The following is an 18485-nucleotide window of genomic DNA, read 5'->3' as shown; positions in this document are numbered from 1 at the left end:
TTTTGCACAACCCTTCAAGCGCAGCTTGGATGGAGGGTGGAGCCTGATACATCCAGAGGAGAGTGATACATGGAGGGGAGAGTGATGCATCACGCGGAGAGTGATACATCCAGAGGAGAGTGATACATCCAGAGGAGAGTGATACATCCAGAGGAGAGTGATACATCCAGAGGAGAGTGACACATCAAGAGGAAAGTGACAAATCAAGAGGAAAGTGACGCATCAAGAGGAGAGTGATGCATCAAGAGGAGAGTGATACATCAAGAGGAGAGTGATACATTCAGAGGGGAATAATACATCAAGAGGAGAGTGATACATCAAGAAGAGAGTGATGCATCAAGAGGAGAGTGATGCATCAAGAGGAGAGTGATGCATCAAGAGGGGAATAATACATCCAGAGGAGAGTGATACATCCAGAGGAGAGTGATACACCCAGAGGAGAGTGATACACCCAGAGGAGAGTGATACACCCAGAGGAGAGTGATACACCCAGAAGAGAGTGATACATCAAGAGGAGAGTGATAGTGGTGAAATAAAGAAGGTTTTATTTTACTTTGGGAAGAAATTCATTAAAAATACTTCGCATATTAACACATCTAGAGGAGAGTGATGCATCGAGAGGAGAGTGATACATCAAGAGGAGAGAGATAAGTCGAGAGGAGAGTGATACATCTAGAGGAGAGTGATACATTGAGAGGAGAGTGATACGTCGAGAGGAGAGTGATACATCTAGAGGAGAGAGATAAGTCGAGAGGAGAGTGATACATCTAGAGGAGAGTGATACATTGAGAGGAGAGTGATACGTCGGGAGGAGAGTGATACGTCGGGAGGAGAGTGATATGTCAGGAGGAGAGTGATACATCCAGAGGAGAGTGATACATCCAGAGGAGAGTGATACATCCAGAGGAGAGTGATACACCCAGAGGAGAGTGATACATCCAGAGGTTCCCAGGAGCTTTCATAAATAACGAGTAGTTCAGTTTAAATGTTTAAATTAAAAAAAAAAAAAGTTTAAATTTTTAAACCAGTTTATAGACTACTTTAGTCATGGAGTTTTGCAAAAATGCTTGTTAAATAAAGTAAAAATTAGTAAAAAAGTAGTTAAAAAGTACTTAGTGTTACAAACCTCACCCCAGCTTTGTTTTAAGAAGTGTAGAGTAAAAACGTATGATGTAATGATGCTAAATGCCACGCGCAGAGAGTTATAAAACATGCAGTGAGAAAGGAGGACCTAATATACAACTGCACAGACAGGCATCCCTCAGCATCTGCACCTCTGCCATGCTTTATACTATGAAAATAAATCCAGATAACCTCTATACCACTTAATAACAACCTGATAAAACCTGTCGCAGTCTAATTGCTCAGAAAAGGAAACCCCAGAACGAGAAGTTCCCACATTCCTGCAGCCGCTACTGAGGCCAGTCAGCACTCAGCCGAGCTGCTGCAGGACTACAGTATTGTAGCTCTGCTCTGCTAGTCTGAGATCTACCAGCAGCTCATTATGAAGAAAATACATGAAGAAAACAGCAGCTTGTGCAGACAGAACAGAACAGAACAGAACAGAAAAGGCAGGGAAAAATTAAACTTCTAATGAGCTGACTCTGAAACATCAGAAAGTAGTACAACAACATCAGAGTGTGCTGTAATGAAAATTATCATTTTAATTAGGTTCAAGACTCATATAATCAAACAACTTCAAATAATATAATGGCAGAAATATACAACCCCACGTCCAAAAAAGTTGGGACACAGCTCTTCTCATTCAATGTGTTTTCTTTCATTTTTTACATAGTAAATTTTATATGAAAGACTATATTAAAGCTCACCTTCCGCGAAAATCCGATTTTTCTTGTTTTTTGTGGAATACAGTAGGTCTCTCCGAGTTGAATGTGTACACCTGTACATTAAACTGTTTTGCAGCCCCCATTGTCTGCAGGAGCTAAGCAAAGAAATCCCCCCTCCCCCCTCCAAAAAACAGGTGAATTTTGAATTATCTTTCTGCCTACGTAGGCAGAAACTCACAGACCAGCCCACCTTGGCTCGAGAAACTCCCAGAGGCGGAGCTGAAGCGACGCAACATCACCGCTCATCAGTTAGGAGGTGGGAGGCAGTGAGCGGCAGAGCGGTGGAGGGGCGTCGCAGTGCTCCTAGCCAATCAGAGGAGAGATATTTGCATGCTGTTTGCATGTATGAATATTCATGAGCAAAGCTGGAATCCGGTCATTTTGGACACACCCCTAAAACAGTCCATTAAAAAAGAGCTATACAGAGACACCTGAGCACTTTTTTTTTTACAAAAACGGCTCACATGTCATTTATTCATACTAGAGACCACAACTAGACATTTTAAAATGAAAGAAAAAACGACGGAAGGTGAGCTTTAAAGCTTTACAGGAAGACACAAAAGAGTTACACAAAGCAGAATATGTTTTTACTTTAGATTATTCTAAGTAACACATTTATCTTTGAGGACAGATCTGCACACTATTCACTGCAAAAAAATCCATTGGCAAAAACTAGACAAAATATATGCAAATTAAGACAAATATATGTATATTAAGCAAAACAAATCTGCCAATGGGGTAAGCAAAATTTTCCTAGTAAGATTTCTTAAAAAAACAATGGCAAAGTCTCAAAATGAGTGAAGTAACACCTAAATCAAGCAGAAAAGTCACTGTTTTTGGACAAAAGAATCAGAATAACTTCATTGCTGCTTGATTGTGCTTATTTTGAGTTCAAATTACTTAACATAAGGTACAAATTCTAAGTAAGTATGATTAAGATAATTATCCCTAAAATAAGCAAAATAATCTAACACTTACAATGCTTAGTAAGACAAAAAGTCTCATCAGAGAAGAAATTAAGATTTATAAGAAAATTTCACTTGCTAAGATTTATTTTTTTGCAGTGTTGGTATTTTAATCTCAGTGATTTCATGAGGTAAAGTCCCCTGAAATAGTTTTCTCAGTGTCTTGAAGGAGTTTCTGGAGGTGCTGAACAATAGTTGCTGCTTTTTCTTCACACAGTGAAGCTCCAGCTCATCCTAAATCACCTCAAATCACCATCTTGGCTGGGTTTAGGTCAGGTGATTGTGGAGGACAAATTTATGTATAACTTTATGTGTACTACATAATTCCATATGTTTTGGCCCTCCAGTCCTTCATCAGGATTAAAAGACAAAAGTTAATAACATTCCAGCTTTTTAAAACACACATGATTACAAAACAACCAATGAAAATACTACAAGTATTAAAGGTCACATAATCAGCCAATGAGAGCTGACAGATCAATTCCACAGAGGAACCACTTCCACCTAAAAACGTCTTAAAAGTCCTTCTGAAATGAGCAAACATACACACAGAGGAAAATACAAATACAAAACAATTTGGATTTTTTTTTTATCTTAAAAGTTTTTTTTCTTCCTGAAGGTATGAATGAAGATTTTACAATAAAAGAGTTTCTTTAGGGAATTTGGGGAAACGTATTTCTGTATTGTACTGTCAGTTTGGTTGTTGTTTTTTTCCCTCTGTGTTTATTCTTGAGCAAAAGTCTTTTTTATAAAATGGATGACTAACTTGTGTTTGTGAATTTTAGGAGGACGTTTTTAGGTGGAAGTGGTTCCTCTGTGGAATTGAGCGGTCAGCCTCTAATTGGCTGATTATGTGACCGTCAATATTTGGAGTGTTTTATTGGTTGTTTTGTAATCATGTGTGTTTTAAAAAGCTGGAACTTTTGTCTTTTAACCATGATGAAGGCCTGAGTGCCGAAACACGTTGCTTATTTTTGTATCTCTAATAAATCTGAAATTCTCCAGTCAAGTGTTGCTGGATTTTACTATTGTTTAAAATCAGTAAATTTACTGCCAGGCACATTGTTGTGAAGTGAAGTTGCACCAGATCCATCCGCTTCTAATTCCATATGTGTCCCTTAATTTTTTGGTGTGTTCAATATTAATCTACAATGCAGAAGACTGAATGAGAGGATCTGTCAAACAAGTACAGGCCAAAAGTTTGGACACACCTTCTCATTCAATGCGTCTTCTTTATTTTCATGACTATTTACATTGTAGTTTCTCACTGAAGGCATCAAAACTATGAATGAACACATGTGGAGTTTTATGTACTTAACAAAAATGACCTGGCCTCTACAGTCACCGGACCTGAACCCAATCCAGATGGTTTGGGGTGAGCTGGACCTCAGAGTGAAGGAAAAGGGCCAACAAGTGCCTCCTCTGGGAAGACTTTCCTTCAAGACTGTTGGAAACCTCTTGAAGCTCATTGAGAGAATGATGCCAAGAGTGTGCAAAGCAATAATCAGAGCAAAGGGTGGCTATTTTTAAGAAACTAGAACATATATATATATATTTTTTAGTTATTTCACCTTTTTTTTTTGTGCAAAACTCCACGTGTTCATGCATAGTTTTGATGCCTTCGGTGAGAATCTACAATGTGGATAGCCATGAAAATAAAGAAAATGCATTGAAAAAGAACTTTTGGCCTGTACTGTATATCGGATAACATAAAATTAACATAAAATTTAAAAAGCATTTTAAAAAGCTGGGAGAGGGCCAATTTAACCATGCTTGTGTATCTCTTTTTTGAGAGGAATAAAAAAAAAGTAATGGTCATTTGTATATTGCACTGTGTACATTTCTATGCTGGACTGCAAAGCCAAAGCATCCAGCAATACATTACCAGTCAGTGACCAGTAAGCAGGACACTGTAAAAAGTCCTTGGCAATTGTTTCTTCAGAAATGCTGAACAAACACAAAATTTCTGCATCAGAGTGATATAAATACACTTCAAAACGATGCAATCAAACCATTAATCAATGCCCCTAAAAAAGATAATGAGATAATGAGAGATCATCCTGATCTGCAGCTTTACGTCTGTACTAAAAGCTGTGTACTCCAGACCAGTCATATTAAAGACAATAAAAGGCTCTGAAGAAAAAGATGAAATGCTTTTAAGCAAAACATGATTATACATTAGACATGAATGAGTGATGTACTTTATAAGGACTTCAAAATAACACCCCTCCTTATCGGTTATCTGTCAAAGTATCAAACAGCCAAGATTCATGCTCTCTTATTCTTCACCACGTCCACAGGAACTCCATCTCTGAGCTTCACTTAGCATGAGCCTCTCCAGACGATTGCTCCACAGACAGAAAGGAAATGGGAAAGAGAATGTGAGCAGGTTAAATGTCTATGCAGTGAACAATAATGAACGAGGGAACTTTAAGAGGAACAGCAGTGGAGGAGAGATTAGATTTGCTTGTACAGACACTTCACTGGAGAACAGCAGACCGCAGCTTCTGCTCAGGTGCTGTATTATTTAGTACTTCTTCAGTCCCTCTCGCACGCATTCCATCACAAATTCATGTGTTCACACTGCGCTACACTCAGCTCAGCGCCTAGACCGGATTCAAGCTTAATGCTCAATTTAAGCTTACATTAAAATTTACCAAAGGAAATCGTGATTATGATGGTGGTCATGAGGATGCTGGTGGTGGTGGTGGTGGCGAGGATTATGGTGGTGATGGATGTGATGGTAGTGGTAACGGAGGTGATGGTGGTGGTGATGTAGGTGGTTATGTTGATGGAGGTGATTGTGATTAAGCTGATTGTGGAGGTATTGGAGATGATAGTGGTGGTGACTGAGGTGATGGTGGTGGTAATGGTGCTGCTGATGGTGGTCATGATGATGGAGGTGATTGTGGTGGAGATGATAGTGGAGGTCATGGAGAATCCGATGTTGGTGATAGCGGCGGTGAGGGAGGTGGTGGTGATTCTTATGACGGTTATGGTGGTCATAACGAAGGTGGTGGTGGTGGTGAGTCTGATGATGGTGGTGGTGGTGACGGAGGTGATGTGGTGGTGATGGTGATCATGATGATGATGAAGGTGATTGTGGTGGAGAAGATAGTAGAGCTGGTAGTAGTAGTGGTGGTGTGTCTGATGATTTTGATGGAGGTGATGGTGATGGTGGTCATGATGATGGTAGTGGTGATTGTGGTGGAGGTGGTGGTGAGGCTGATGATGGTGGTGGTGACAGAGGTGAAGATGGTGGTCATGATGAGGGAGGTGATGAGGGTGGAAATGATAGTGGAGGTGGTGATGGAGGTGGTAGTGGTGGTGGTCGTAAGGCTGATGACGATAATGGTGGTGTTGAAGATAGTGGAGGTGGTGGTGTTGGTGAGTCTGATAGTGATGGTAGTAATGGTGAGGCTGATGATGGTGATTGTGGTGGTGGTAATAGTGGAGGTGGTGGTGAGTGTGATAATGGTGACGATGGTGGTGGAGATGGTGCTGATAGTGATGGCGGTGGTGATTATAGTGGAGGTGGTAATGGTGGTGGGGAGTCTGATGGTGGTGATTACATTACATTAGGCATACATTACATTTGGCCGAAGCTTTTGTCCAAAGCGACTGGTGATAGTGATGGTGGTGGTGATTATAGTGGAGGTGGTGGTGAAAAAAGATGCTAAATAAGGTTCTTCTCATTAAAACTAAGTAGATTCCCATTGCTTCACACAAGCTACTCCAGCATCATAAAACAAACAGCAGATAAAGCCGACCCTGCAGATCAGTAACCTGATTAACTGACAGGTGAGGGATACAGGTTGGAGAAGCACTGCTCACTGCAGAGATCAATTACAGAGATATACACTTTATACACTATATACAGTTCATATCTACACAGCGCTCCGCACATACTGATTTCATCAGTTAATCAATATGCTCACATCACATCCAAAAATCTATTTACTCCAGGAGAAGCTGTACAGAGACTTTAATGTGAAGCTGCCAAACAAACACTAAAGGGTCTACATTTCTGACTCACACTTAACCAGTAAAGATAAAAACTGTTACTTTATCAGTTGTATTTTAGATACTGTAGAAAAGTTCAGAATAAACAGGCAAATAGAAAGTCTTATAAATATTTTGGAATACATTTTTTTACACTCACTTCTATTGAAAGTAAAGATTATGGAAAATGATGCTTCTGTCATTGTCTGTTGTACTTTTTGTGTCTGTGTTTCAAGGGACTTTTTACTTTTTTGCCAGGCTGCCATTGTAAATAAGAGAGTGTTCTTAATGATGCCTGGTTAAATAAAGAATACTAAAAAAAAAACATATCTTAAAGAACATGTGGTGTGAATTTCAAACTTCCTGCTGTGGCTATTTGTAAAGATTAACCTACAATCAGCAACTATGGATCTTTTTTCTTTTTTGGTTTCTCATGGTACAGAACACTGCCATTTTAACAGCTTTCTACAGGTCATCCTAGGGCTGAACGATTAATTGCATTTGCGATAATCTCGCGATATTTTAAAACGCGATTCTCTAACCGCACTGGCTGCGATTTGACTGGTCACGTGACTTGGGAGCGAGCCAAGCCGAGGACGAGCGGAGCATACCCGAGCAGAAGGCAGGGAGGTGGAGAAGTGAAGTCAACACAGCGCACTTTAGGGCGTTTTCACACCAGCACTATTTGGTCCGGTTAAAACGAACTCTGGTCCGTTTGTAACTTTAGTGCAGTTCGATTGAGCAGGTGTAAAAACAGTAATCGCACTCAGGTGCGGATCAAAAGAACCGCTCCAGAGTTCGTTTGGGACTGGACCGAGACCACCTCCTCTAGCTGGTCTCGGTCCAGTCCCAAACGAACTCTGGAGCTGTTCGCTTGTGGTGAGAACGTGATCCGGTCTCGTTTGGATCCAGCTATTAAATATAAGCCATTTATTTGAGCTAAACTGCTGATAAAGCAAGCACAGTTTAAACTGATATATTAGCCAGATAACGCTAATTACCACAGCTGTGAACAAACACTGTGTCCATGCACGCGCTGCATTCACTGCTCTGTTTATTATGTATAAATCTGCGCTGCATTCACTGCTCACAGCCGCGTAACTCTGTTTATTATGTATAAATCTGCACTGCATGCAGAAACACTGTGTTTGAAAGTGCAGCGTTTCAGTGTTCAGTGTTAAAGCACAGATATTTGCGCTGGAACACAAAATCTTCTCGCTGTATTTACTTTTTTCGTATTGTGGTAGGCCCCTGGGGTAAGGGGCGTGACCACAGTGACCCAGAAGGAGGAAGCACACAGAGAACACAGACACGGGGAGTAAACACCGGGACAGGTGGAGCGGCTGCTCGGGGCACCGGGACAGGTGGAGCGGCGGCTCGTGGCACCGGGGCTGGCTGAGCGGCTGCTCGGGGCACCGGGACAGGTGGAGCGGCGGCTCTCGGTAGCGCGGCGGCTTGTGGCGGCTCCCGCTCTGGGTCGGCCTCGCTCTTTTCGGGGCCGTTCTCCCCCCTCCACGACTCGGACTCGGCCGCCGAAGAGTTTCGCCGGAGAGGCGGGGCGGAGTCGGACTTGAGCCCGGGCAGAGAGGCGCAGAACTCGTCCTCCTCCTCCGGGAAGACGCAGCAGCAGCAGAAGTCCGGGCCGGTGTGAGAGCACTCGGCCTCCCGGTGTCTGGGGCTCGGACACCACTCGCACCAGCCGAGTTCGGGGCGAGGCGCCCACTGCTGCTGCAGCCGCCTCTCGCTGGCGTCCTCCCAGCGCCGACGGAGCCACTCCGGCAGGAGAGAGGAGAAGGGGAAATCCCCAGCGTCACCGCTGCAGAGCGGTGGAGCGTAGCTGGGGGCAGGCTCGGGCTCGAGGAGTAAGGAGGCGAAGGGGAATTCCCCGGCGTCACACCAGAGCTGCGGTGAGTAGCCGGGGCCGGGCCTCCCCTTTTTCCTCCCGCGAGGCATTTTTTTTTTTTTTTTTTTTTTTTTTTAGAAAAAAAACAAAACGAAACTCAGGTGTGGCTTCGGGCGGCCAAACAAAGGCACGATCTGAGCCCAATACGACCCCGTGTCGTGCTTCCTTCCAACCGGGTCACCGGACCCCGCCCAAAAGGGGCGGTTCCCGCATTCTCCACCACTGTGGTAGGCCCCTGGGGTAAGGGGCGTGACCACAGTGACCCAGAAGGAGGAAGCACACAGAGAACACAGACACGGGGAGTAAATGAACTCAAAACGTACCTTTTATTTGCTTTTAACGCCCTCCACCACACCCAGAATAAACTTAAATAACCATACTCAGCCCAATGGGGCTCTCGAGTCTGTAGAATGAACTTTAGTTTAAGTTAAAGGTCCGTGCAGCCTCAGCCCTCAGCTCCCCATTCAAGAGCCCTTCAGTGAGCTGAGGCTGAGTTTTATACCTGTCCCAGCCGGCTGCTTAATCAGTCCTGAATGCACACCGGCTGGGACAGACATGGCTGTGAGTTCCGGCGTGGGGCGGACCCACGGTTCCCCCGCCTCCTCACGCCACAGTATATTTATATTTAATGTACTCCCGTGTCAGACAGCTCTGACCAATCAGAGGACACAGGCTGCTCGTGTGGTTTATTGATGCGCATTTTGGTGCGTTTACATTTATGCCTATGGGAAACCAGACCGAACAGAGCGAGAAAACGCTCCAAGTAAACGAACTCATTAGAAACGAACTACAGGTGTGAAAACGCCCTTGTTGCACAATGGCTTGAGGCTCGACAGAACACATCAGTTGTGTAGAATTACTTTGGCTTTAAAAAAGATGCTGCTGCTCAACGTCAGGTACTGTGCTAAACGTGCCTTGCTACTGTTGCTACGACGCGAGGTAACACTACAAACCTTTTTCAGCATTTAAAAAAACACCACAAAGCCTTGTGTGGTATTTGCAAGGCTAAAATGCCAACGACCAGTGCTGCATCTTCAAATACAGAAAATAACGAGATGGTTAAAGCAGATTCTCTTTATGTTTTTTTGCACTTTAATTTTTCATGATGTTACTAGCTGGAGAGCAGTAAGTTAAAGTAAGTTAACAATCTATTGTTTTTCCTAATTTAAAAAAAAATGGGAAAAGCTATTTATCTATTTATTTTTCTATAAAAAAAACAAATGAAGGAAAAGCATAGATTTTTTTGCTTTATTGTTATCTGTGCTTTAAGTAAATCTGACATTGTTTATTATTAAACAGATTGATTTATTGCTTCTGTTGTTGAAAAATACTTGAGAAGACAAAAAAAATCGCATTTTAAATCGCAATCGCAATTTATAGATAAAAAATTGCAATTAGATTATTTTCCAAAATCGTTCAGCCCTAGGTCATCCTATATATTCTTTTACATTTGTATGAGGAAATGTATTGGGTCAGAGTCTGTTCAGAGTCAGTGTACAGGTACAAAATTGAAATCCAATACTATATGCAATGTTAAAATGCCTACTGGAACATTAGATTTGCATAGTTTTATCTTTGTTTTAGTGCTGTACATTGAAGAAAAGCACATAATAAAAACAACACTTCTTGACTTCTTGTAAATATTTGTCTTGGACTTCTCAGCGCACATGAAGCATGCACAAAAAAGCATCCACATAAATGGTCTCCAAACACCACCAGGGAGTCCCCTCCACTCCTTCTGCCAGGAGAGCGGCACATGGTTAACACAACAAGACGTTAAGGCTGCTGCTTAATTCAGACGTTTAGGCAAAATGGCAGTGGGCAGTGTCTGTGTTCCGCGAGGACGGTTCATATGTAATGACGTCTGCAGAGCCGCCCAAAGACAGACAGGACAGACGCTGAGAAGCTGGACTGAGCCGATGAAAAACATGACCATTTTCCACACATCTCCATCATGCATAGTACAAGTAATTGGGACACGGGCTGGGATACCCAGAGGAGCAGCCTGTTATGTAACTAAAACTACTTCCACCATCCCATTTTAAACTAGGCTGGAAGAATACAGTGAAGAAGCATGCTGCTTCTTCTTTTTGACTATATTTTCTGTAGAAACTCATAAGGTAATCAGGATGTATTATCAGATATTAAGGAAACATTTAGCTCCTGTCAGCAGAGCTTCAGCCAGTATCTCTTATTAGAACTGTGCGGTACATCCAACCTCCAACACTTGCCATCGCCAAGCCAGTCCCATTTCCACACTCAGGGCTGCCAGGTATAGAAAACAGTATTTGATTTGAAGTTTAGTTACAATATACATTAAAAGTAACAAAAACAGCATTGTTGACAGCACTAAACATTGTTACGTGGTTATAGGACCATTAAGGATAACATTTTCTGTAATAACTCATAACATAATCAGGATGTTTCATCAGATATTAAGGAAACATGCTAAGGTAATAGGAGCTTTATCACTGTCAGCAGAGCTTCAGCCAGTATTTTCTTATTTGAACTGTGTGGTATGTCACAGTAATTAGTGTGGAATGGGACCTGCAATACTTGCCATCGCCAAGCCCCAGTTCCCATTTCCCCACTCAGGGTTGCCAGGTATAGACAACAGTATGCAGTGTACAGTGTGCTGCAGCCATGGAAACATGCAAGCTAGCTATTTTTTTGCTGAACAGGCAATCTCTGTGCTTCAGTAAGGTTTCCTAACCATAAGCTGTTTGCGAAAAGAAAACAGCTTGAAGTTGCACAGTCAAACAGAACAGTCAAATATGGCATGCAGAGCCTATGCTCACAGGTATCTGGGGCTCAAAACAAGTGTAAATTGCAACAGCAAAATAAGCTGTTTGGCAGAGAGGATTTAGCGAATGTTTCATTTTTGTAACCCACATATTCACCCTTTAAAATGGAAATTAACATTGATTTGTAATGGTATGGGATCTACTGCCAAGAAACATCGTTACAACAAATAAATACCAAATCTACCAAACACAAATTTCCATACTTTTTGTGCTATGTTTGTTTTAACCATATCGCCCAGCCCTACTTCAGACTATAATAATGTCGCTGCACGTGTGTGTTTTCTTCTTTAAGCTTGAAAACACCAGCTCCCACAGGCATGCCTTGTGTCCTGGTACAGTAGCTGAAGATGTGACAGAAATGGAACGCACATGGATGCCAGGTTTACTTCAGGCGACCAGTGATGCAAAGAGCCTCGGGCATAGAAGCTGCTGAAATCTGTAAAGTGCCACGGGCTCCCACATCTGTCAAAGTCTGAAAACATCTCAACTTCTTCTTTAATAGCGTTTTAACAGAGAGGTCTCAGGAACACAGAGGCTGTGAGGTTCTGTTCACTGCTGCAGTTGTCTTATCTTTCATAAGCATGTTAAATATTAAAGAATACCAAGAATCAGGGATGGGTAGAGTCTGATTCAACGGATGTAACGTGGCAGATCGCATCCCTTCTTTAAAACATTATTCCCATCTGGGCGCCATCAGCACTGTGATCCTCGATGTGACAAGATAAGTAATTAGAAATAAGTCTGGCTTCATAAAGAGGATGAATTAAGTTAACTCCTAAGCATAGTTCAGGAGTTCAGATGAGAACTTTAGTGGCTTCTTTCTCCAGTATTAATGGGAATGAGTTGAGTATCTCCTTACACTATATCTAGACTTGAAACGGGGAAAGTTCTGTGTGCTTATGCTTCTTCACAAAACTTAAAGAAGAACATCACAGGAACATGATGTATTTTTCACACTATAAGGCGCACTTACAATCCTTTTTTTTTTTTTTTTTTAAATCGACAGGGCGCCTTATAATCCGATTCGCCTTATGTATGAACTCTGGTTGTGTGGTACAGGGCACCGCCTATTGGAGATATAGCATTTCTGCACTGTGCCTACAGGACCCAGCTGTTCCCAGTGGGGTAAAATGGCCTCGCATTTGTCCTGTGTGGGCATCCGTACACTGATTACGTCAGGAAAACACGGAAATCACTTTGATGTAGGCATCCTTAGTAGAGTACAACATTAGAAAATCAGAAAAATAGCCGCCGTGCTACAAAAATGCGTGCTACAAAAACGCGCGCTCCACACCGTTTTTTTAATGCACAGGTTTACAACATTGTTAGAGATACTAAATTAATGTTGTATGACAGGATTTTTTTTTTGTGAGAATAAAATTTAAGTGTTAGTCTAAGGCAGGAGCTGGTGTGTTTTGGGACAAGCAAGCAAAATAAATAAATAAAGTTTTATGTTTTTTCATTTATTACTTGAATATAATGTAATATAATTAGAGTATCACACATAAAAAGACAAAAAGATTTGACGTAAACATTTCATAAACAGTAACTTACCAAGAATCTGATTTTGAATACAACAAAAATGGTAATGTAGCAACAAAAATCTACCACAACACTAAAGTGTGGAATATGTTGTGCATGCATAGAAACTTTTAAGATATTGTAAACATAAATAATGTTTTCAGTAATATCACGATATCTTAATATGAATATGAAGCCAGGTTTCAGAAAGAAGAATTTTATAAATTAAAAACAAGAGGGAGTTATAAGTCATCCAGACTTATTAATTGGAGAGAATCTCAAACTTCCAGGAGAACCTGTCCCAAATCTCAGTGTAAACTATATATATAAAAAAAAAAGAGAGAGAGAACACCACTGTTTTTTTTTCCCCCTTACCTTGCATCCGAACATGAGTGAGATGGTGCTGTTGGTGCATGCTACTTTACAGTGGCACAACATTGGGGAAACGCAATCCAAGTTTTTGATGCTGGGAGACATGCTCTCCGTGCCTGGGCACTTCAATCTGTCAGCGACTGATGTCCCGGCCGAGTATCCCTGCGTCTTCTTCCAGCGACACCTGCTGCCCGATGCCGACGTGCGCCCTCATCTCTCGGCGGCTCGCTTCGTGGCATGCAGCCTTCATCCAGCATCCAGCTTCCAGCCTCCCGCCTCACCGCCCCTGTCCACTCCTCTTCGGTTAGCCCGGGCCGGTCAATGAACTCCCAGAGAGAGCGGCGAAACTGGCAGCTCCGGATCAGCCATGCTGCCTGTGGAGAAGCCCTGCTCTGGGAGGCTGAGGACGGAAAGGAGGGAGGAGGAGGAGGTGGTGGAGGGGGGTTAGAGGGCAGCAGAGAGTGACGGACCTTCCGCTCCAGTGGCAATCGGTCACTGCCACTCTTCTCCCACCTGCTGGACGGCAGCCCCCGACGAGTCCGGCTCTCCTCACAAGAGAGAGAGAAAGTGAACGAGACGGATGGAAGCTTGGGCGAAATTCTGTTTTGTCTGCTTACTATCCGGAGAAGCCACGACCAGCAAGACTGAGAGGAATAGAGTGAAAGAGAGAGCGAGTGATACAGGAGAGAGGAGAGGTGAGTGGAGAAAGGGGGAGGGGCATAGCCACTGCAGCGTGGGGTTTATTACACAGTCCAGCAGCCAGGAACTGAGCAGTTTCTTCAACGATGGAGCTGCGAGTGGAGAAACGAGGAGCAAAGAGCGTCCTGAAGTCCCGAGGTACAAGAACCTCGCAAACAGCTTCGACTGCCTCTGCAGACACGCAAAGAAAAGAGACAGGACACTTCTAACAGGACCTTTCAGATGGGTGCATGTGCTGGACCGATGCTGTGACCTCCGACACGGAGTAACGAACCACCAGAGCGTTCAGAGATCAGACCAGAACAGACCAGCAGCAGCCGAGACAGAACGACATTTAAGAGCTGGCAGGCGAAAAACACAAGGTGACAGCATTATTATTTCAGCATTTATAAGAATATAACAGTAGCAGAGCACTACTGTGGCTTCCACAAGTTGTCGTCTCAGGAGCTCTAAAAACAGACCGTGGACTGAAACGGAGACAGAGAGAGATTAGAGAGTAGGTTTCCAGAATTTGCTGCTCTTGTTCTGCATTGTTGCAGCGTCAGCAGTTAAAACAGGTCACACTTTCCGTGTGGAAAATTTGTCTACAGTAGCCACCAATGCACTGTTATGGAGACAAGAAGCAAGCTTGTCCGAAAAAGTCCTTGTAATTTTTGTAATTTGTAATAATCAACAAAATACTCACAGTTTTCTTCAATATGAGTGAATCAATGAAAAAGCAATTAATTTTTGATTATACCACAGCTAGTTCTGACCCTGCGATGTAATTGGCTGAGAGACGTTTTATGAGTGGCATTATTAGCCGGTAATGCACTGTTACCAAAGCTCTCCTTGTATTACTCCACTACATACAGGTAACCTAGCAACGATGCAGCGCTTACAAGCCAAACAGCGCAGCTACAAACAGAGCAGCAATAGAAATGCTCAGCCTGTGGCCTCGTGTCTACGACCGCAGCACAGCAGTGCCAGTATTACACTTTATTATAGCACAAGCATCGAATGTATTATTGCTACGAACAATCCTAGATTAGACTTAGTATGCAATTAGCCAACACAGACAAAAAGTGTTAGCCAATTGCATACAAGACAAATGTTCATAGAGCACTGAATTAGGCCCAAATTATATTTTTTACGATAATATGTTGTCCCAGAAATAATTGCGATAAATGATATTGTTTGCATTTTAAGACATTTTATTAAATGGCACTAATATCATGATAACATAATAGCATAACAAAGGAATTACACCCTTTAAAGTGCAGAGGCAGCGGAACTGTGGATCTGCCCCACAGCATGATGTTCAGCCCCGGTCTGTCCCAGCTGGGCTGCGTTGGACCGGTATAAAAGACCCTGCATCAGTCTTCACTTGACACATATGCTGACAGTGAAAGGAAGGCAACACAAACCTAGGAGACACTAAAGTTAAGCGACTAGAGCAGCACTGGGCCGTTACTAAAGTTTCTTTAAGTTTGTTTGGATGTTGATGGAGGGATTTTTCCTAATAAAGAAAATGTTTTGAGTTCATTCAGCCCCTGTATCTGTCTCTCTCTGGGCGTCCACAGTCTAAGTTCATGGTGGCCATGTCCCTATCCCCAGGAGCACAGTCGCAGTATATGTGCATTTTCTAGGTGCAAACACAATGGACATGTGCACAATGGATTATTTAAATGATTGAGGGCATGTCCATTTACTGAACGATAAGTCGATATGCAATCCATATCTAGGTATAAAGTCATACACCATCATTTACACAGACTATGTTCTGGGAGAAGATGAAAGCTTTACCCAGGTAAAGACTTGAACCCAAGATTCCAGTCACCCACCCATGCTGCTATAAGCAAAAATGGCACCCACTACTGTCAAGAAAACCATAGTAGTTGCACTCTTTTATGGTGCTGTTACACAACATAACACTTTATCTGTTGACCAGACCTGATAGGATAATCTGCAGACTGCGGCAGACTGATAGATTGAGTAAGAAGAGATTGCTAGGAGGGTGTGTGCATGTGCGTGTTTTGGTAGGGGGTGGTGGTTTCATCTCTGCCCCCTCCCTGGGTTCCCCCATCCTGCCACAGTAAATCAGTTGAGTTATTACATCATCAAAGTGCAGTGGAGGCATGGAGCTTCCAGACTTGTACAGCACAAAGACACACAGCCAAAATGTGAAAGCTAAGATATGATATATTCAGTTTAAAAATCACATGACCTCCTGAGCCAGAAATAAACATATCCACAGCTCTGGAAAAAAAAAAACAAGAGACCACTTAAAAATGATGATTTTCTTTGATTTTAACAAATTGAATACAATCAAGAGGAAGATGGATGATTGGAGTGTTATAAAGTTATCCAAAAGCAGTGTGTAAGACTGGTGGAGGAGAACATGCCACGATGAATGAAAACTGTAATTAAAAACCAGGGTTATACCACCAAATATTGATTTCTGAACTCATAACTCTTTGCATTATTTGAGCTATGCATCTTTTTTGTTATTTCAGCCATTTCTCATTTTCTGCAAATAAATGCTCTAAATAACAATATTTTTATTTGGAACAAAAGTTTTTCGTAGTTTATAGACTAAAACAACAATGATCATTTTACTCAAACATATACCTACCAAGCAAAATCTGAGAAAATTATTCAGAAACTGAAGTGGTCTCTTAATCTTTTTTCCAGAGCTGTATATATATTCCTAAAACATTCAAATACTATATGGTTCTCCTAAAGTTATGACATTAGTCTTTTGAGCAAGTAACCAACTGTGAAATTTCAAAGGAGTGTATTCAATATTGATAACACTTTACAAACACTTTAAAAACCCTAAAAGCACAAGCATTACATTATGAATTATATATAATATTATACAATGAATCATAGTGTATTAAGCTGTAGCTTGTAAACACAGATGAAATAAAAATGAATCATGTTCCTAAATCTGAGCATCCAAGCAGAAACGTCCCAGCATGGTTTTGTGCGCTCTGCCTCAGTCAGGGAGTCTGCCTCATGAAAATTTCAACACTGAATGACTGCCCTGTCTCTTTAACATTACCCACAAACCTTTGGGCAAATGTCCCATCCTTGCTCTCTCTGCCACACAGCAGCAAAACACAGCTGGTCTCCCTCCTCTCCAGCCAGCCAGTCACACCCGGCCTCCTCTGACTGACAACACTGACCGTTCCCTGATAAACTGGCTGCTGCCTGTAGATGTAGTGCTGTGATTGGTTGAAAATGACAACAGGATCTGGAACATTCATCTTCCTTAAGTCCAAAGATCCTGCCTGGCTCAACATGGTGCCATTAATATGCCTAAAACATAAATATGTAATTAAATAATAGAAAATGTAAAAAGTAAAACTTCTTCAAAGGGTTTTTTGTGTCATTTTTGTTTCTTGTATTAGAGATGTGTAAATGTAACGAAACGTCACTAAGTTTAAACGTCCAGGCCACATTCAACTTTCCAGGCAAACTTGGTTATGCAGCATCATACAGAGCTTCAGTAATATTTCATACATTGATTCCAAAAAGTAAACACATTTAAAATGCTGTCGAAACTCAGAGCACCCCCTGCAAGAGACTGTGAATTCCTGTGGAGCTTCAAGTGAGGACCTATACCATTCATAACTCCTCTGCAGATCTAACTTTCTGAATATGGCTGAAATATGTTTGGGTGATCTGCAGAGTTTGCAGGATTTTCTTTGTGGTTAGTGGTGTTTGTTAGCTATGCTGTGGTCTGATACCCACTGTACTAGACTGAGTGATGGACCCAGTTTACACCTGGTGGCTTAAGTCTAGTGTCCAGTGCATCCCAAAAAAATAGAGTGTCATTGAAAAGTGACTTTTTATTTCAGTAATTCAGTTCGAAATGTGATACTCAAATATTAAATAGATGTTTTACGCACAGAGTGATGTATTTTAAGTGTTTATTTATTTTATCGTTGATTATTATGGCTTACAGCAAATGAAAACCCAGAAAATGTTTCTCAGAAAATGTGAATATTATATAAGACTGACTGTAACTTTTGGCCGTGTGGGCAGTAGTGTGCCAAGTAATGCTGGAAAATGAAATCCACATCTCCATGAAAGTTGTCAGGAGAGGGAAGCATGATGTGCTGTAAGATTTTCCGGAAAACACTGCACTGACTGATCACTTGTTATAACACAGTGGATCAACACCAGCAGATGACATTGCTCTAGACTATTAGTCAGATATTGTTCTAGACCAGGGGTGACGTCCTGACGTCCGTGACAACAAACATCACAATAAACATCATTTGAGGAGAGAGGACTATTTACCCACCCAGAGAGAGATTCCGGCTGCTGACGACATGCAGCAATAATCTGGGATTTGAACCAGCAATCTTCAGATCATAGTACC

The 18485-nt window shown here is 42.0% G+C and overlaps 2 protein-coding genes across 18 annotated transcripts in view; one reads left to right on the top strand and one right to left on the bottom strand.

Moving 5' to 3' along the window:
* The window catches only part of LOC111195860 (G2/M phase-specific E3 ubiquitin-protein ligase-like), a 675934-nt gene that overhangs the window by 21326 nt on the left and 636123 nt on the right, over positions 1 to 18485 (top strand). The gene's annotated exons all lie outside the window — the stretch shown is intronic.
* Positions 1 to 18485, bottom strand: part of dlg1a (discs large MAGUK scaffold protein 1a) — a 187068-nt gene that overhangs the window by 126908 nt on the left and 41675 nt on the right. For 2 of the 17 annotated variants that reach the window (XM_022675144.2, XM_022675152.2), the window contains exon 1: positions 13418 to 14007. The exons of the other annotated variants lie outside the window; for them this stretch is intronic. In XM_022675144.2, the coding sequence (XP_022530865.1) occupies positions 13418 to 13519 (102 nt within the window). In that variant the 5' untranslated portion in view covers positions 13520 to 14007. Of the gene's footprint in view, positions 1 to 13417; positions 14008 to 18485 lie in introns of those variants that run through there. 17 annotated transcript variants of the gene reach the window in all.

The sequence above is a fragment of the Astyanax mexicanus genome, chromosome 5 (genome assembly GCF_023375975.1).
Source record: "Astyanax mexicanus isolate ESR-SI-001 chromosome 5, AstMex3_surface, whole genome shotgun sequence".
Lineage (NCBI taxonomy): Eukaryota > Metazoa > Chordata > Actinopteri > Characiformes > Acestrorhamphidae > Astyanax > Astyanax mexicanus.
The sequence above is the reverse complement of the archived record's forward strand: the minus strand, read 5'-3'. Positions and strand labels throughout refer to the sequence as shown.